Source organism: Bubalus bubalis, chromosome 7, assembly GCF_019923935.1.
Source record: "Bubalus bubalis isolate 160015118507 breed Murrah chromosome 7, NDDB_SH_1, whole genome shotgun sequence".
NCBI classification, from domain to species: domain Eukaryota; kingdom Metazoa; phylum Chordata; class Mammalia; order Artiodactyla; family Bovidae; genus Bubalus; species Bubalus bubalis.
This window is the reverse complement of record NC_059163.1, coordinates 1,344,849-1,365,556: the sequence shown is the minus strand read 5'-3', so window position 1 is coordinate 1,365,556 and position 20,708 is coordinate 1,344,849. Positions and strand designations below refer to the sequence as shown.

The 20,708-nt window shown below is 48.0% G+C and overlaps 1 protein-coding gene across 1 annotated transcript in view; it reads left to right on the top strand.

Moving 5' to 3' along the window:
- POLN (DNA polymerase nu) overlaps positions 1-20,708 on the top strand; it is a 153,771-nt gene that overhangs the window by 21,268 nt on the left and 111,795 nt on the right. The window contains exons 3-5 of the mRNA XM_025290538.2: positions 5,005-5,084; positions 6,529-7,017; positions 18,168-18,358. Coding sequence (XP_025146323.1) covers positions 5,005-5,084; positions 6,529-7,017; positions 18,168-18,358 — 760 coding nt within the window. The remainder of the gene's footprint in view (positions 1-5,004; positions 5,085-6,528; positions 7,018-18,167; positions 18,359-20,708) is intronic.

Sequence of the window (20,708 nt, the reverse complement as noted above, 5' to 3'; positions counted from 1 at the left end):
GAAGTAGCTACTCCTCTGTCAAAGGCCAGCCCCCTCCTCCCTACCCCCACTGCAAGATGCAAGAGGGCTCTGCCTTTAGAAGTTACACGTTCCCCCTCAGGAACTGCCACCTCCTTGTCTTTTGGCCGTCGAGTCATGATATAACCTGGCCAAGGAGGTACCAGAGCCTGTCAAGGAAGTGGATGAGACTTGGGCTGGCCAGGGCACAGAAACCATGTAGGCATTGGAACAGAGGAAGTTTAAAGCGTTACTGACCAGTAATGGGATTAGTTGCCGAGAAGTAAAGAACTCTGAAGATGACAGTAAGAGCAGACTCGGGAGCAGCCACCTGAAAGAGTGTAGAAGGAAGGAATGTACCTGGAATGGCTTGGCCAAATGATGTCCACCATCTGGCCGTCTGCTGTCCCGGAACAGGCCACTTGGGCTTCTAATGGAGCGACCATGGGGCTGGGGTGGAGGCTGCGCGTGGCCTAGTGCTCGCCCCAGGGCCTGCCTTGCTGTCACCTCTGCTGTCCAGCTTTCCAATTTCAGACTGAACACGGTCCCCAGTAGCACCAAACTTTGAGCACAGTCACTTGGGGGCTCGCTTGCAACACTGAGCCCCTTGTGCCCTCAAAGGTGCTGAGCTTTGTTTTGATGAGAATCCACACATGTTCTGGGCATGGGTTTGCCTTTCCCACACACAGGGCCTCAGTGAGCTCTGTTCTCCAAGGCTCACAGAGCATTTGATCCGCTGACCTACAGTCCTGCATAGCAGTGCTCTGGACATAAGGACCCGCTCTACAGCACAGGAGCTGCAGCTGGTATGTGATCCTGGGACCCACGGGCTCTGTCGTGGGCACACAGGTGGTGCAGTGATGGTGTGGTGGGTAGCAGGTCAGCTCCGGTGACCTCCAGGCCGCAGTATTCCCTGGACATCAGTGACCATTGCAGGATGCAGTGTCCCCATTGGACATAGTTAAGGACACTGGGACCTAGAAGATGGCAGTGGGAGCAACCCTGCCCAGCATCACTCCCAGAACCCCCTCCATAAATGTGTTTTTCTCTCCCTATGTTTCTGGGTTCTGGAGGTTTAGTCTTGACTCCCCAAGGGAAATCTGCCAAGGGCACAGGAAGAATGGCTTTCTTCAGGCTATAGTTGCTGCCCAGTCATTTCAAGTTTCTTATACCAAGGGACTGGAAGGCCAAAGACGTACTCTCCATCCTACTAGGGGTGACAGGGCTGCCATCATGTAAAGGGAACAGGAAAGCATCTGCTTGAGACCCAGGTGATGTGATTGGACACCCCTTGGTCCACTGTCCACATCTGACAGTAAATGCAGTGGCCGTGCCTGAAAAGGGCATGACAACCAGGGACTTCACCTCTCAGGGATGAGGGTTTAGGTCACGATCAGACAAGCAACCAAGACCAGCAGAGGTGCCCAGCCAGGGTGAGGGGTCCTCAGGACATGGTAGAGGGGAGCGAAGATCTTCTGCAGCTTTGAGACCAGCTGCAGGACAAGGACAGGCTAACCTTGCCCTGAAGTTCCCCCAGGAGGAGGCCCAGCAGAGTCCCGAAGGAGCTGCTCCCAGACACGTCTGAACTGCACATCTGGTGATCGTAGTGAGGACTGCAGTGAGCAGGGGTACCCAGAGCCCCCTGCTTATCCCAGCTGTGGCAGCACAGCCCCTCCTGACGGTTGCCTCAACTGCAAAGAGCTTTTCCCAAGGGCATACCCCTTCCCCAGGAACAGCCAGGTAGTGACTGGGGTGCGGAGGTTGGCCCTCCCGAGGAAAGTTCTGTAGGAACGTGCCAGGTCCAGAGCAGGCTTTCATAGCAGTTGCATTAGTCCTTTACTCCCCTACAGACATTGATCCTGAGAGTGCCCCCCAATAACCTTTCTGAATGCAAGCCGTCATCTCAAGCTCGGCCTCCCAGGGACCAGACCTCTGCCAGTGTATGGGTACATGTACAATAAAGTCATTTTTTAAAAAATGAGGTCACACTTTCACAGATCTCTGCACCTGCAGGTCAACTAACACAGCTTATTCTGTTCGGTGGCTCTGTGCTCCATGGTGTGGCTGCTACATAATTTCTTCCTCCACTGCCCTCTTGGTTGGTATTTGCTTTGTTTTCAGTCCTTTGCCGTAATGTAGTACTGTCATAAATGTTTTGGCTTAAACCTACTTGCTGTTGCATCTATTTCTGTGAATAGATAGCCAGCAGTGAGGTGGTTTCATTACGTGACTTATGTATTTTATACCTCTCTGTTTTTATTGAGGTCACAACACACAAACACACAGTACATCTGTCCTAAGATTACAGCTCAAGGTTTCACAAACTGAACACCCCATAACCTTCACTGCATCAGGAAACAGTATGGGTGGCATCCCCGAGGCCCGTCTTTGGACCCTTTGGGTTTGTCCTTTTCTGTCCAACTCTGAGACGTATGTGTGTGTTTTTAATGTGTTGACACTTTGTTTTCCACAAAGATCCTAGGCCACGCTCACCCTCTGCAATGGCCCACACTCTGTGGAGTGTGCTTCTCTCTAAATCTGAATAAATCCACTTCTTACCTATCACCTTGTCCCTCACTGAATTCTTTCTGTGATGAGACATCGAGAACCTGAGCTTCATTAGGTCCTGAAACCAGAAACCTGCTGTATGAACTGTCAGAAGGCATCAGCTCAGAGAACTTAAAGAGCATGATCTTCCTTCTGAGGGAGCCAATTCCAAAAGTCCAGATGACCTCTAGAAGTTTCCTGGAATATCTGGAGAAACAAGCTAAAATACATGAAGATAATGTGACTTTACTGTAGGATCTCTGCCAAAAAAATTGTGCTGAACCTTATGGAAGAGATAGATAAATATAAAAGAGAGAAAAGGAATTTAAAAACAGATGCCTCAGGTTGCTTTCATGCTACGTAAAAAAGCAGTGTTCCTTGTACCACAGGAAGAACTGTGACCATGGAAGATAGTTTTGATCCGCTCTTAGACTTGAAAGACCCTTTGGTCATTGCTTCCAGCCTCCCACCCATCATGGAAATCAGTGGCAGTTCATTCTAGTAATGAGCTGTTTTCTCTCACACACACACACACAGAAAGATCCGAACCATTCACATTTTTACCAGTAACGAGTGAGACCACCTCTTACTTCTCCATCTCCAAGTATATTTAGTTTGCATTTCCCTGACTAGTACAGAGTTTGAGTATTACATCATATTTGTTTGCTTTTTGGATTTGCTATTTTGTATGTTGCCTCTCCGTATCTTTTGCTCATTTTCCACTGAATTTTTCATTTTTGGTCAGTGTAATTTGTTGTATAATATAAATATTAACTCTTTGTCTTTTTTGTCCCATTACTTTTTCCAATGTATTATTTTCTTTCAGAAGTGGTGCTAATTGTCCTTCCCCTATTTATTAATTTATCCTCCTCTACTGAAATGAAATATGATTTTCACTATATATTAAATTCTCATAAGTCTTGGGGTCAGCTTCTGGATTTTCTACCCTGTTCTAGAGATCTTCTTGTCTACTCCTACTCAAATACCTTGTATATTTGATTACAGTGGCTTTATAGTATGTTCTGTTAATCTGGCAAAGCAAGTCTTCAATTTTTTTTTTTAAACTTAACTAATCAAACTGATCACATGGACCACAGCCTTGTCTAACTCAATAAAACTATGAGCCATGCTGTGTAGGGTCACCCAGAATAGGTGGAGAGTTCTGACAAATGTGGTCCACTGGAGAAGGGCCATCCAGCCATCTCATCTTCTGTCATGCCCTTCTCCTCTGCCCTCCATCTTTCCCAGCATCAGGGTCTTTTCAGCTCTTCACATCAGGTGGCCAAAGTATTGGAGCTGACTCCTTAGAAAAGACCCCAATGACGGGAAAGATTGAAGGCAGGAGGAGAAGGGAATGGCAGAGGATAAGATGGTTGGATGGCATCACTGACTTGATAGACATGAGTTTGAGCGAGCTCCGGGAGTTGGTGATGGACAGGGAAGCCTGACATGCTGCAGTCCATGGGGTCGCAAAGAGTCAGACACAACTGAGCGATTCAACTGAACTTCTGGGACTTCCCTGATGGTCCAGTGATTAAGTGTCTGCCTTCCAGTGCAGGGGACATGGGTTCAATCCCTGGTCAGAGAAGTAAGATCTCATATGCTGCACAGCATGGCCAACCCCCCCTCAAAAAACAAACAAACAAAGCAACTTACCTTTCTTCTCTGTTTTCAGACATTTAAATTTCCTATGCACTTTGAAGTGTTTTTTTTTTTTTTTTTTTTTTTTTCAATTAAAAGAGCCCTGTAGGGCCTCTGATGGGAATTGCATTAAATTTGTATTTGGGAGAATTAAATATTTTGTTCCTATCTCAATGCTGTGTTTTTCCACTTGTATAGACCATGCTTTATGCCATTTTATAAGATTTTAAGTTTTCATCATTGAGTGTCTTGTGCCTTTCTTATTAAATTAATTGTAAGTATAACTTTTCTCTATTGTAAATGAAAGATTTCCCCCATTTGCATTTCTTGGTTATTATTATTGTTATAGATACTTGAGTTATGTTGTCTGGGATTGAACCCAGTTCCATCACTTCCTGTCCAGCCCAAGCTTGTTAAACTCTAAATGAGAAGTTTATATATTTTACTGAATCTCTAATGTTCTGTTACAAAATTATTCCATCTAAGAATTTCTTCAAACTTTTAATACTTGCAAGCTTTCTGTAAAATACTTAACTTGGCTTTTCAAAATCAAGTATTCAAATGCTAATACCAAGTAATACTTTTTAGTAAACATTTCATGATTACATAGATCTGTCTCCAGTTAACTTGAAGATATTTTGCATAAATGTTTACTGCAATGGTAGTATGCATTTTGTTTGTAAATTTTATTACATTGTTTTAGTTAAGTAAATGATGAGTAAATGATTATAGAGGCTATTTTCAATGTTTAATTAATTATATGACTTAGATTTTAATGTTTCCTTACTCTTTCATGTTTCCTTTCTGTGTCTTTCAAAGCTGCAGATGTGGTAGACAAATCCAGTGTTAAATATTCAGTACTACTTGAAGATGGAAAGAATCAATCACTGGAAAAAAAGGTGAATCTTTGCAGATAACGAGTAATTCTAAACAGATAGCTTTCACTTTTTCAACAAATATTTATCAAGTGTCAACCATATGCTGGGCACTGTGGATACAGTGGTTAAAAGACAAAAGAAGTTCTCCTCCAGGAGCTCACAGTTTACTTGTATGAGGGGATGAGAAAGAGCAGCACAGTATCCCCTATGACTCGGTGGATCAGCATCACAACAGGAGTCAGGGCTGAGTGCTCTGGGGTCCGCAGGGGAGACGGCTAACCCAGTGCTTGTGCTGGCTCGTGCTGCTTTTCTCTGGTGCTGGGAGAGGAATCTGGGACACCTTTCTGAAGTGTGAACACTCCGAGTTGAGGTCTAGGAAATGGTCTGTCTCAATATCCTCACTTTTAGAGAGTGGGGAAGGACTTTGGGATTATTTTTTAGGTTAAGGGAAGAAGAGTTGGAGCTTTGGGGTAGTGAAAATAAAGAGAAGTTTGGAAAAGAAGGATATAAATTTTACAGTGGGGCTTCTCAGGTGGTTCAGTGGTAAAGAATCCACCTGCCAAGCAGGAGACACAGGTTTGATCCTTGGGTTGGCAAGATCCCCTGGAGAAAGAAATGGCAACCCACTCCAGTATTCTTGCCTGGGACACCCCACAGACTGGGGAGCCTGGTGGGCCACAGTTCACAGAGTCACAAAGAGTTTGACTAAAGAACAACAACAGCAGTTCACAGTGGGTGAGGGATGTGGTTGAGCTTGGAGGAGAGATGAGAAGAGGTCATGTTACCAAAGGCCTTAACTATGACTTAGTGGAGGAGGTGGCACAACAGTTTAGACTGTAGTGGTTGGTACTGCTCAGTCCCTAAGTCAAGTTCAACTCTTTGCCACCCCGTGGACTGCAGCAAGCCAGACTCCCGTTCCCCTCACTGTCTCCTGGAGTTTGCTCACATTCGTGTGCGCCGAGTCTGTGAATCGACGAATGAGTATTCCATGTCACAAGATTGAAACAGGAAGAATGTTGCTGCTGAGCTGTAATTTTTTTTAAAGTTGAGTAGGTAGAGCTGTGGTGACTGTATTTTCTCTGTAAGTGGCCTTTGCTTGGAAACAGTGGTTCATCCTCAGTCTTGTACACGTGTGCAGCACATCCCCCTCCACAGCATCTCCTGTTGCACGAGGCCCAGCGCGGGGCTGAGGTGGGAGGCTTTCTCCACTGCTGCTGCTGCTGCTAAGTCTCTTCTCCACTAGCTCCTGTCCTTTCCAGCCCAGGGTGCAGCCAGGCACTCCTGCCTGGGTTGAGAAGAACCACTGCACAGGGAGACTCTCCACAGTTCATTAGGAAGTTGGATCACAGTTGATGTGAAGCCATGTCCCCGCTTTACCTTAGATGGGTTTTATCAGATTTTACTTTGGTTTATAGACTTGTCTTACAAGTCCATATTCTGTGAAATATTTTCCATTTTTCTATAGAATCTTAATTTGCTTACGTGCCAGCCGTCAGGAGTTTCCATCAAGTTCTGTCCTCAGTCCTCTGGTATCAGAGTCACAGATCAGCTGTCTGCTGACCAAAGCCAGAAGGGTATCAGCTCATCGGCTCCTTCAAGGTGTTCAGTTCCACAGTGTGACCAACAGGCTTCAGTTCTACAGAAAATGGAACGTAAAAGAAAACACCTCCCAAAGGAAAACAACAGAGAAAGCATGAATCTTACAGGAAACCACGTCTCATGTAATAATTCATCAGCAAAAACAAGTAAACTTGTGATATTGGAAGAAGATGCTGGTGAGGTTGAAACCTACCTCAATTCCAGGCACGCAAAGGCATTCAAAATGGATTTTTGTGACATTAGACATTTGGATGCTTTGGAGCAAAGCCAGCTGATGGAAATGCTCAAACAGGCAGCCACCGTGGTGGTAACTCTGATGTATAAGGACGGCTCCACCCAGCTGAGAGCTGACCAGGTTAGTAAAGGTGTTGGTTCGTGTTTGTTTCTGTTTTGTAGGCACCGTGAAACAAACCCGTTTTCTTAGTGTCGGATTCTGACGGGAGAGCTAGAAATAAGGTTGTAAGCCTCCCCTCCCCCAGTGGTGGGTGGCAGTGCGTAGTTCTCTCTAGGTGTGTAAGCAACTGCCCAGCGTTTTCCAGACTCCTTGTACCACTTACACCCCACCAGCAGCGCGTAGGGTCCACACCGTCCGCCGCCTTGTCAGTGCTTGTCTGTCTGTCCACAGTTTAGCCGTGTTCCTGTGTGTGAAGCGGTGCTTCGCTGTGTTTCATTCACGCACGTACGTACTCGGCTGCACCGAGTCTTAGTCGCGGCCCATGGGGTCTTTCTTTGTTGCGTCATTCGGGATCTCTTGTTGCGACGCATGGGCTCCGTAGTCGAGTGCAGGCTTCGTTGCTCTGCGGCGGCATGTGGGACCTTAGTTCCTGGACCAAGGACCGAACTGAGTCTCCTGCATTGCAAGACAGATTCTTAACCACTAGCCCACCAGGGAAGTCCCTCACTGTGGTTTTAAACTGCATTTCCCTAATGACTGGTGACATTAAGCAACTTCTCATATGCTGACTGTCCATTTGCATATCTTCTTTGGTGAAATGACAGTTCAGGTCTATTGCTCATTTTTTAAATTGGGTTATTTGTGTTTTATTTTGGACCCGTAAGATTTCTTTATATATTCTGATACAAGTCTCTTGTCAGATATATGATTTGTAATTCTCCAAATCTGTGGCTTGTTTTTAGCAATTTTTTGATGACTTTTTTGTGGTGTGTTTTTTTTTTAACTTTATTTATTATTTTTGGCTGTGTTGGCTCTTCATCACTGCACTAGGCTTTCTCCCGTCACAGTGATCAGGGGCTCCTCTTCTTTGAGGTCTGAGGGCTTCTTGTGGTGGTGGCTTTTCTTGTTGTGGAGCACAGACTCTAGACTCACGGGCTTTGGTAGCTGTGGCTCAAGGACTTAGTTGCTTCTCGGAATGTGGGATCTTCCTGGACCAGGGATCAAACCCGTGTCCCCTGCATTGGCCAGCAGATTCTTAACCACTGGACCCACAGGGAAGTCCCTTGATGGTGTTTTTAAAACACAAAAGGTTTTTTAATTTCATTAATTCCAGTTTATCAAGTATTTCTTATATTGCTTGTGCTTTTGTTGGTATATTTAAGAATGCTTTGCCTATCCCAGGTCATGAATGCTTTACCCTATTTTCTTCTAAGAATTTAATTTGAGCTCTTACATTTAAACCTGTGATCCAGTTTGAGTTAATTTTTGTGTGTGCTGTGAGATACGGGCATAAATCCACCCTCTTGCATGTTGATACCTAGTTTTCCCAGCACTATTTGCTGAATTTTGGGGGCACTTTAATAGAAACTTAATAGATTGCAAATGTTAGGGTTTACTTCTGGACATTCAGTTCTTTAAAAGTTGATCTATATGTCTATTTGTATGCCAGTCCAACACTGTCTTGATTGTTTTAGATTTATAATAAGTTTTGAAATTAGGAAGTGTTTCTTCTTACTTTATCTTTTTCAAGATTGTTTTGAGTATTCCGGGTCCTTTGCATTTCCATATGAATTTTAGGGTCAACTTGTCACTTTATTCAAACATCCAGGTGGAACTGTGATATCCACTGTTTTGAATCTGTGGGTTAATTCTGACAGTTTTGTTGCCAACCCAGGGCCTTGGACTCTTCCATCAGTAGATGCTGATAAGAGGCCAGACGAGCGTCTCAGGCTGTACTGGGCTTGTGCTGTAGTGCACGGGGGCAAGAACAAGAGACAGGTCCCCTGACTCACCCTCTGAGAGAAGCTGCCTGGGCCCTTCAACGTGGTAACAACGGGGCAGATCCTGTGGGTTGGGCAGGAGATGTTGCTTAGGGGGTCTGTCCACCCCCTTGCTGGGGCCATGTGCAGGGATCACACACACTACCCTGCTTTTGCTCCCAGCACCTCAGAAATGGCAGTTTGATTCTGGCCCGTTTGTATCCAATTGCTCGCAATTGTCCCAACTTGACCGCGCGCGCAGTTATTTTTAGTCGCTTATAATTTCTTCATGTCCTGTTGCTCGAGGAGACTTTGTCTAGGGGCAGCACTCTTTCCCCTCTGAGGGATTCCACACCCTTCTTCCTAAGGGTTAAAGGGCCAAAGGTCTCTTCTTCTGGAGGTAGTTCCTGCTGAACTGGGGCCGCTACCCTACCCCTCTCGAGAGGTGTAGAAGTCCCTCACTGAGTGTTCCAAGGACCAGCAGGGACCTGGGTCACCCTCCCTGGGAATGGATTGAAGCCCTTGAGCCATCAGGAGCCTTACCTGAAGATGTTAGAGCCTGGAAGACACACACTTGACCTAAAGGTTAAACAGGGCCCAAAAGGAGAAGAATGACGATAGCCACTAAAGGGCTTAGAAAGGGGAGGAACCAAGTCACCAAGTTAGCTCTTGACCAGACAGTGGAGGCAGAGTTGCCCCTACCCAGACTGAGAAGCCACTCTGCTTGGGTGTATGTCTCCTGAGTATTAACCTGTCCCTGTCCTCTTACACTGATCCAGGTGCATCAGGAAGTATTGGTTATGCACAAACTGCCTTGGTTCGCTGGAAGGTAACCAGGAGCTCCGTGGTTATCAAGAATGACATGAGCCAAAGAAGAAACAGAGGTCTTAGGGTCTGTTAAGTCTTGCCCCATCTGTTCCATTACATAAGCAGGCTGCTTGGTGAGATTCCTGAAGTTACTTCCTGAGAGGCAGAGCACCCCCGTACAGGGCTGCTGGTCGCCCGGTCGGCTGAGCCCATTCCTAGTGCACTCTGGGTTCGGTGATGACCTGGGCGAGTCCCACTGCGAGTGAAAATTCCTCTCATTCCTGTGATTCGTGTTGTGCGTTCCCCTATGAAGTGGACATTACCAGTGCACTTGTAGGCTATAGTTGTGTTGGAAAAGGATGGGATCTGGCCATAACTCTGCAGCGTGTGGTGGTTTGGGTGTCTGCGGAGGAAAACAGAGGGGCTCAGATGAGAGTGCCTGTCTGGCGGCTGTTACGAGTGGGCTCAGATGAGAGTGCCTGTCTGGCGGCTGTTGCGAGTGGGCTCAGATGAGAGTGCCTGTCTGGCGGCTGTTGCGAGTGGGCTCAGATGAGAGTGCCTGTCTGGCGGCTGTTGCGAGTGGGCTCAGATGAGAGTGCCTGTCTGGCGGCTGTTGCGAGTGGGCAGCCCCTGGAGGACACCGCTGTTGCTAGCGCGCGTGCTTAGGGGTCGGGGGGCCGTTATGTTGGGCATTTAGATGCTCGTGTGTCACCTTGCTGGCCTGGTCAGTGGCCGCAGTGACAGGCCAGACCCCCGTTTGGTCCGTAGCCCACAGGCGGGTTGAGTCGATGGACGGGTGGATGGCACGTTTCCGTCCCACCATCACATTCCCCTTCCGTGCTGTTTAGGGAGCTGGGGCTACACTTTGAAACAGGCCCCCGTGGGCAAGGTTGCACGTGCAGCTCCTTCCTGGGTGAGAGGCAGGGTGTCTGGTGCAATCCTGCCTGGGGGCGGGGGTCCTCCCTGGGGGCAGGGCAGGGTTCCTGAGGCATGAGAAGCAAGTGCCGTTTATGCAGTTTAATCCAGTGCACCCCACATCTCCCGTCCAGTTGTGTGGGGGAGTCAGGTTACAGCAGTGGAGCAGGTCGCCAGAAGGCAGAAGCAGACCAGGGCGTGGCAGTCGTCCCGACCCAGACTTGTTAATTCGTAGTGGAACTGACAGGTTCAGAGGGAGTGAGAGGGGCGGGGTGGCGGCCTGCTGGGGGTGTTGATGTCATGTCCAGCATTCTCCTCGGTGTTCCCCTCACGATATGGTTCTGGCGATATTGACAAGTGAGTTCTCCAGCCATTGTTCCTTAGTCACGGGGACTAGGTGGCAGATGGAATATCAGAAGCGTTCTTATGGTAGAGTATTTCCCTGACCCCTCCAAGACAGCAGAGCTGCCTCCCTGGCTGGGGTGGCTGAGCAAACTGGCAAAACGCAAGCAAGGATATGGCAAAAACATAGCCAGTGGGAGTCTGGCCCACCACGCCGCTCTCTACTTGTTTGTTGGTGGTGCTTGTCTTTGACCACGTGTCTCAGGTCCTCCACTGGCGTACAGGTGTGTTGCTCCTCCCTTGCGACCTGCGGGCTTTGGGGAGGTAAGAGCTTCGGTCTGGACAAATGTACCTGGCTAGGTACCCTTTGCAGTTTGACAGCAGCGGGGGCTAGCCTTACTCTGCTGGGACCCGTCCACTGCAGCACGGGTTAGTTTTGGGGGGATGCCTCCTTCTAGGTTGGGGTATTTTTTGTGTGTGTCAGTATCTTTTTAAAAACTATTTATTAAAAGGTTATTTATTTGGCTGTGCCGAGTCTTAGCTGCGGCCCACAGGACCTCTGGTCTTTGTTGCGGTGTGTGAGAGCTCCTAGCTGCAGCGTGTGGGTCTAGTTCCCTGACCGGGGACTGAACCTGGGCCCCCTGCACTGCAAGCACACAGCCCTGGTCACCAGGGTTCCTTTGTGGAGGGGCTGCCCCTTCTGCTGGGTTTTAGTGGGAGCTTCCAGTGTCTTGGCATAGTCCTGCAGTGCCTTCTGAACTTGGCCTAGACTAATAATGTATCGCAGGGACTGGCTCACTGCCTCATCTGGTAGAATGTCAGAAGTAAGAAAATGCCTTTCCTAGGTCATTTCACATGGGCTAAGCCTCAGATTACTCCTGGGGGCTACATGGACCCTGAGGAGTGCAGTAGGGAGCAGACTGGCCCAGGGTTCCCCCTTCAGAGCGTCATATAGGGGTTTGCTATAAAGTCACAATTTGGAGTCCAGACGCAACAGAACCCAGCCATCCTGAGACAGCCTTGGAGTTCGCACTCTGTGGTTGGAGATGGTAATGCACTAATTGCTGTCTTTCAGTCCACACCCCGGGCTCGCGCTCCTGCTGAACCCGTGGTTGTGAAATCTGAGCCTTCATCGGGGAAATGTTGTCTCCTTTTTCTGCCAGAAGATTAGGACCTTAGCAGTATTCTGATCTGAGTCTTGTTTTATCTCACTGCTTACATATTTGTCTTCAATATATTGTGATGGAGTTCCATTTTTCAGGCTTAGTTCCCTCAGTTCTTTTGCTAACTCGTTTCTTAAAAAATGGAGGCCATTCTGAAAACCCTGCAGAAGCACTGTTCAAGTATATTGAGTAGCCTCCAGGGGGTCAGGCCCCTCCGTTCAAAAGCAAAAGGGCATTGAGAGCCTGAATGTAGCGGATACAGAAGAATGCGTCTTTGGAGTCCAGAACAGAGAAATACTGAGCACTCCCGGGCACTTGGGTGAGGAGGGTGTGTGGGTTTGGTACTACTGGTTAAATAGGGATGGCTGTCTAGTCATGGCATCTGGTCCCATCACTTCATGGGAAATAGATGGGGAAACAGTAGAATCAGTGTCAGACTTTATTTTTTTGGGCTCCAAAATCACTGCAGATGGTGACTGCAGCCATGAAATTAAAAGACGCTTACTCCTTAGAAGAAAAGTTATGACCAACCTAGATACATATTGAAAGGCAGAGACATTACTTTGCCAACAAAGGTCCATCTAGTCAAGGCTATGGTCTTTCCTGTGGTCATGTATGGATGTGAGAGTCGGACTGTGAAGAAAGCTGAGTGCCAAAGAATTGATGCTTTTGAACTGTGGTGTTGGAGAATACTCTTGAGAGTCCCTTGGACTGCAAGGAGACCCAACCAGTCCATTCTGAAGGAGATCAGCCCTGGGATTTCTTTGGAAGGAATGATGCTAAAGCTGAAACTCCAGTACTTTGGCCACCTCATGTGAAGAGTTGACTCATTGGAAAAGACTCTGATGCTGGGAGGGATTGGGGGCAGGAGGAGAAGGGGACGACAGAGGATGAGATGGCTGGATGGCATCACTGACTCGATGGACATGAGTCTGAGTGAACTCTGGGAGTTGGTGATGGACAGGGAGGCCTGGTGTGCTGCGATTCATGGGGTCGCAAAGAGTCGGACACGACTGTGTGACTGAACTGAACTGACTGTCTAGTCCACTGCTCTTAAGTCTTTCACAAAGCAATGCTCCCTGTTAGGCCTCTGGACAGTGAGTATCAGAGTACTGCAAGGAGATTGGCAGGGCCTAATGAGTCTGTGTGTTAGGAATTTGGTGAGCAGCTGTTTTATCACCCTCAGGGGCTTAGGCTTCAAAGGATATTGTCTCTTCCTGGTATCTTTCCCTAGGATTTAATCTTACTTCTATCAGGGCTTACCCTTCCTGGCACTGAAGTGTCCCATACCACAGAGTTCTCCTGTTCCTTAATTTCCTGGGGAATATTTTGATGACCAGCAGGCAGGTCATGTGGGGCTACCAAGAGATGCATTCTGTTTGAATTCTCTATCTTCCTGGACTTCATTCTGTCCTAAAAATATACTAGTTCCTAGTTTATTTAGTGAGTCTCTTCCACGGAGTGGGGCAGGACATTTCTGCCTATACAAAAAGGAGTGAGTAACAATAGACCTGATTCTGACTCCAAGGGCAAGGGAAGACCTAAGCCACCTCACCTTTGGCCATCTGTCAGCTCCCATCACAGTACAGCCACAGCTGGAGCCCAGCCAGCTGGCCAAGTCAGAGCAGAGCAACCAGCTCCAGTGTCTGCCAGACGTTTAGTTCTCCTACATGCTGCATCCTGGATGACCCAAGGCTCCACTGGAGTAATGAGGATGGATCGAATAGGATCCTGAGACAGGCTGGCACCCAGTCCCCACCAGTAAGTGTATGTGAATCTCTAGAGCATCCAGGAGACTCCGAGTCACCGAGATCTGGGGCCAGCAGGGGTTGTCCTGTGGGCTTTCCACAGGAGGGCACCCAGGACATTCCCTTTTCCAGTGCCCCATTCCGGTGCTGGGGAAGGGCATGCACTGATTCCTGCCCAGGTGATTCCTGGGCTGCTGCTCTGGTCTCCACAGCTGTCTAGGGTCCTCTTGAGATGGTGGCGGATCGAGGCAGCTAGGAGCTGTGTTTCTTTATTAGTCTCCCGTCCTTGTTGGCTTCCTCTGCCATGTCCCAATTGTTATAGGCCTCCTCTGCCAAGGTTGACAGTAGGGTTCGGGGCCCAGCCTCAAGCTTTTGTAATTTCCTCCTGATATCCAGAGCACGCTGAGTGATAAAACACACGGCCAATAGCAACCTCCCTTCTGCAGACTCCAGGTCTGTGTTGGTGTACTTCCTGAACGCCTCTGTCACCCGGCTCAGGAAGATTGCTAAGCTTTTATCTTTTTCCTGTGTAACCTCTTGGACCTTATCATAATTTGCAGGCTTCACCATACACCTTTTCATTCCTTGTAATGAACAAGTAGTATAATGTCTTATCCTGGCCTGGCCTCCATGATCCTCACAATCTCAGTGGGAGCCCTGTTCTGGGCTGTGTCACTGGTGGCCGCTAGGCTGTCTGTGTGTTCCCTGGCCTTTCTTAGTGCGCACTCCTTCTCGCCTGGGGTGCAAGAGTGGGCCAGAATAACTATGATTTCTGCCAGGTCAGGGAGAATGTTAACCCAGCATGGCAAATTCATCTCTAAACTCATCAGGGTTCTCTGAGAACGTGCCAAGCCTCTCCTTACAGATTCCTATGTCTCCCATCAGAAGGAGACATGCACTCTAGTAATTCTCCCTTCTGTCAGCTACTTCCTGGAGGGGGTAGAAGCCTTATGGTATGAAAGTGGGGCTAATTTTGAATCTGATCAGAGCCCCACTGGGGACAGCACTGGGGCTCTGGTTTCAGGGTCCCTGGGTCAAAGGGGTAAGGCAGAGGCCACGGGCTGAAGGTGGTACTGAAGGGGAAGAAGTGGGGACATGAGAAAGGACCCTCGTGCCAGTGACGAGTTGGCAGTTGAAAGATGGGATCTGTGAGAAAGTCTGTCTCTCAATCTTTTGGGGGCAAAACAGAAATAGAGGCTGAGCACACTGCAGGAATCCCTCCAACCATGGTCTGGATATAGTTTCACAAGGCCCTGCATGTGAGGGACCTCTCCCCTTTTTGGGCACTCCTTACAGTATTTTCGTTCAATTGTAAACTGGTGTTAAAGTTAAGGGGTCCATTCTGTGGCTTTTTCTTCTGATTAGCCAAGGCCTATTGCAACCAAGGCCTGTGTTGCAAAAGAAGATGATTTTTAAACCATCTAATTTCAACTGTCCCCAGTCTTTAAGAAAGTAACCCAGAGAAGAATCTTTGGGGGGCATTTCCCATGTTTACATATAAATCTGATGGTTAATGCCTAGAGATCCTGAGGCTGGATGAAGTCCTCGAGACCTGGCATAACAAAACCAAAGGTGAGATGACAGAAAAGATCTCAGAACTCTTCTCCATGGTTGAAAACATAGAACAGAGAAATATTGAGAGGTTGTGTGAAGTTCACCCCAGCCGATGCCTTGGGGGTAGAGGTGTGGATGGATGATGTAAGGAGAAATAACTAGGAGAGCTGCTGTTCCAGCCCACCCCTCTGTGGGCATCTGTTGAGGCAGTTCCAGTCGGCCGTGCTCTTGCACAAGGGCCAGTGGAGGCAGGCACTCTGTCCACCACCCATCGGGCTGATTGTGCCAGTGGGTCTCGAACCCGCAACTGGGACCCTAACCCAGGATAAAGCAGCCGAGAAGTCTGCGACGGCCAGGCTTCCAGCCACTACGTCATGTGAGGCTTGAACCTCCATCACTCTCAGAAATCTCCTCTCAAGGAAACCCCACTGGACCAAGGTCTTCATGGTAGGAGGCCAGCCTCTCCCACCTCTTGTCACCTGTCAGGGCAAACCAGGGTCAGCCTGAGGGAGCATGGCCTCACTGGCTGAGAGGAGTTAGGCTGTATTTGCCTGATGTTCGCCTTCTCAGAAGGGTGTGACAGAGTGTGGGGGAGGACAGAGAAGGAAGAAGTAGAGAGTGGGAGATACCAGAAGAGGGAAAGGGGAGGGGAAGCTGCGTGAGTGAGCACAGTGAGGCCCCGGGCAATGAAGGCAGACTTGCCAAGCACTGTGGCCCTGAGCAGAGATTCAGGTGGCTGCTCGTCAGCTGCATCCAGCTCCGCCAAATGGACCATGATCCTCTCTCAGAGGGACAAGGAAAGAAGGAAGACCCGTGGGTCCCAGCAGAGTCGCCAAATCATGCTCCCAACCCGGGCCCTTGGACTCTTAACCAATAGAAATGATAAGAGGCCAGATGGGAATTTCAGGCAAGGCTTTGCTGGGGCTTGTGCTGCAGTACAAGAGAGCAAGAAAAAGACACAGGTTTCATTGCCTGCTCCCTAGAGGGCCTTCTTGGGCCCTTATGTGGAGCAACAGTGGGCGGTGGGTTTGTGGGCTGGGCACGAGGCATAGCTTCGGGGCCTGTCCACCCCCTTGGCGGTGCTGTGTATAGGATCGTGTGCAGTACCCTGCTTTTGCTCCCAGAACATCAGAAGTGGCCGTTTGTCTGTGGCATATCTGTATCCTGTTGCTCACAATTGTCCCCACTCGCCCATGCACGCAGGTATTTTAGTCACTTATAGCTGCAGTCCCAGCCTCTTTGGCACCAGGGGCCAGCTTCACAGACGACAGTTTCCATGACTGGGACAGGGCTATGGTTTCAGGATGACACAAGTGCATCACATTTATTGTGTGCGTTTATTTCTATTATTATTACATTGTGATATATAATGAGATAATTATACAGCTCAGCATGATGCAGAATGAGATCATCAGACATTAGATTTTCTTACGAACACACAGCCTAGACCCCTCACACACTGTTCACAGTGCACTTCATTCCCCTCTGAGAGTCTCATGCCACTGCTGGTCTGGCAGGAGGTGGAGCTCAGGTGATGTGAGTAGTGGGGAGCAGCTGTAAATACATAAGAAGCTCGGCTCACCTGCCCGCTGCTCACCTACTGCCATGCGGCCCCGCTCCTAACAGGCCGTGGACCGGTACTGGCGGGTGGCACGGGGTTGGGGACCCCTGACATATAGTTTCTTTGTTTCCTGTTGCTCAGGGAGACATTTGTCCAGGCACCCAAGTCCCAGCCTAGCTTAGTTTTGCCATCTTGAAAGCAGTGTTGAATTTTCTGATTCATGAACGGGGGTGTCTTTCCATTTATTTAAAAGTTCAATTTCTTTTAGCAGTGTTTTGTAATTTTCAGTGTAGTATATAGATCTTGCTTTACCTCTCATTTTTGAAAGACATTTTTATGGGATAAAGAATTGTAAGTCAATAGTTTTTTTTCTTTCAATAGTTTAAAAATGTTATGCGACCGTCTCCTAACTTGCTTTGCTTCTCATAAGGAGTCTGCCGTCACCCTTATCTTTGTCTCTGTCTAGGCAATGTGTCCCCCTCCCCCTCCCCTTCCCTAGAAAACCTTCCCTTTTAAGGTTTTCTCTATATCACTGGTTTTAAACAGTTTGATTATGGTATGACTTGCTGTAGTTTTCTTGTACTTGGGGTTTATTGATCTTTTTGATTCTACAACTTAGCTTGAGAGAATTGACATTGAGTTTTATTGTCGTTAAGCATGGTATGTGTCTCTTTTTGTAGGTCTTCTCTGATTTCTTCAGTATTTTATAGTTTTTAGTGCACAGATCCTATACATGTTACATATATTGATTTCTAAGTATTTAATTTTGGGGACTAGTTATTATAAATGGTAATTACTTTTTTAAAATGTTTACTTTTACATGTTCATTGTTAGTGTATGGAAATATAACTGATTTTTGTGTTTTGACCTTGGATCCTGCAACCTTTCTTGGCTCACATATTCCTTCCAGGAGGTGTTTTGTTTTGTAGATTCTTTTGGGTTTTCTACACAAATATTTATGTTATCTGTAAATAGTGATGGTACAGCTCTTCCTTTCTAATTTATATGACTTTTATTTCTTTTTCCTGCTGTATTGCATTAGCTAAGACTTCCATTATGATGTTGAATAGGGAGGACACCAGATTTAGAGAATGAGATGGTTTGGGTTTTGTCCTTAGTTGTCATTAAAGGAGGTGTTCACTTACTAATTTTAATTTTAAGCATTTTCTTTCTGCTTAATTATAAAACATGACTGATCTTTCTTGAACAAATGCATCATTTATGCTTGATCTTGTAACTTTATTTTATTGTGTATTCACAGGCTCTGGTTTCCTCTGTTAAAGGCATTGTGATGTTACTGAGGAGCCATCCAGAGGAAGGCAGCGGTCCTCTGGCTGCCTCAGCCTCTGACAGTGTTCCGGAGGGCATGCCCAGTGATCAGTGTATCTACATAAAAACTGAGCACTCCTCTCTCTGGGGCCAAGAGCAAGAGGCACAGCATCAATTTGCCAAGTAAGAAGTCTTCACTAATCACCTTAAATCCGATTCACCTGCTTTACCCTAATTGAGAGTTTCCCAAGCTCCAATTTCAGTTATTTAAAGTTTCAGAAATTTTGTAGTGCACATGAAAGTGAAATGAATCTCAATGACAGAAACCTCTATAAACACTGGGCCTCTCTCCCTCAAAGAGCTCTGAAATGGTGGGACCATCCACAGGAGCCTGCTCCGGGATTTGAGTCAACATTGCAATGAGAGGTCGGCAAGAAGAGCGTCATGTTAAGGAGCAAAAACCCTCCATCACTGCTGGAGCCCTGGCTGACCTCCTCAAGATACTTGCTCACTCACTCACGGCATTGGAAAGCGATCTCTGCCTTCAAGCAGTAGATAGTCCTCAATGCTACCAACCTATTACTAATTTCAAAGTTTCACTTTGTGAAAATAGACAAGAAACGTCTCACTTGTATCTGCCTTCTTAGAGTCTCAGAATTTCAGAACAGGCAGGGATGCTCTGCTTCCCCTTCTCAGCCCTGAAAAGCCCCCTCGTGGGCTGGAGTCTGTGCCCCTCATCACTGTTTCTTTCTCATATTGTCAGCCTGACTCACTTCTGCTCTCTGAGTCCAGGTCAGCTAGGTGCCCCAAGAGAGTTCCTTGAAGCCACTGCCCTGAAGAGGCATCCAAGGAGGCTCCGGGTGAGAAGGTGGGGGCCTGGTCCCGCCATCCCTGCCTGACTTGGGCTCACCGGGCTCGGGGTGAGTTTTAGGTCGTTGTGTGGGGTCCACCTGCCGATAGTGATGCTCTAGGCCCGGAGCGCCTGAGGTGCTGGTCCAGCCCGTATTCCTCGCACCAAGCCCCCACAGGCATGTCCTCTGCAGGGGCCAGTCCTGCACAGGGCACATGTCAGTAAAAACTGCTGGGGAATCTGAGGAACGGAACTTATCACTCACAAGTCCCGGAGGGTACACGGCATGCCCAGGGCCGCACAGAGGGGTTATAGGGAAAGAAAGAGAAAGGGCATGCATAGACCTGGGGCTCTGCCTTTTTAGGGTTTGAAGGTGGGGTGTCTAGGGTTTCGAGGAGTCACTCTTTATTGGCTAATTTAAAGCATCAGAGCAGGAAGTAGGGCACAGGAAGGTTGAGAAGCCGTGCCACTCATGAAGTCAGTTATCTGCTTACCCAGGGCTTTCTGGAAAGACCTGGCGGCTCAGCTGGGAAGGACTCTGCCTGCAGCGCAGGAGACCTGGGTCCCATCCCTGGATCAGGAAGATCCCCTGGAGAAGGCAATGGCAAACACGCCAGTATTCTTGCCTGGACAGTCTCATGGACAGAGGAGCCTGGCGGGCTACAGTCCATGGGGTTACAGCGTCAGACACGGCTGGGCGACTGACGCTCACCCACTCGCTCTGGAAGAGGGAGCTTGCCCTGGCTCCTTCTCTGGTGGTTTTGCCCAGCTGAGTGGCACAGCTGGCAACATGTCTATTCAGGATGGGCATCTTTTGAAACGGACGCCTCGGCAATAAAAGCTTAATGTCAGGCATGTACGCCACAGTGAAAATCAGACATCTGACAACACAGCACTCTGCTCCCAAGAACCCATAACCTTCTTTTTACATAACTTTCTTTTGAAAGAACAATCGGGCAGTCTATTTCTATGGAAGACCTCTGTGACAGCAGGGCCCTAATGTTTAGACTTCCTTTTCTGAATTCTGGATTTTGTATCCTGTTACACATTCTCCACTTGAACATCTGGTGGTCACTTAAGCTCCGATCCTCCCTCTGCTTTTTGTTTTGCAGATGTGGCAAAATTGATGCAGAAAACACACTGTGTTTTAGCCACCTTGTCTCAGAAGATACTCTTTTTGCTGTCTGTCCTGTCTTAAGCTACAAATCGCAGCTAGGTTGTGCCTTTTAGTGGGAGAGATCATAGCTGTTAGGTGGCCTCATTGAGAACTTCCGAGTTTCCAGCTACAAGAGTGCCAAAGTGGGAGGGAACTCCAGGAGTCCCAGCTTCTCCCCCCTCACACCCCCTCCAGGCCCAGCAGAGCCAAGGCCCGACGCTCTGCTGTCCGCAGTGGCCCTCTTCAAGGGAAGTCTAAGGGAAAGGACACCAGAAAGCGCAAGAAGCCTAAAAATGCCTGCTTGCAGAGTAAGCAGAGCTCACTGGACTCCAGCTTTCCTTCTTCCTCAGCCTCATCCAAAGACCCTCGTTGATGTATTAATAAGCAGTTACCATCAGTTCAGTTCAGTCACTCAGTCATATCCGACTCTTTGCGACCCCATGAATCGCCACACGCCAGGCCTCCCTGTCCATCACCAACTCCCAGAGTTCACCCAAACTCACATCCATCGAGTCGGTGATGCCATC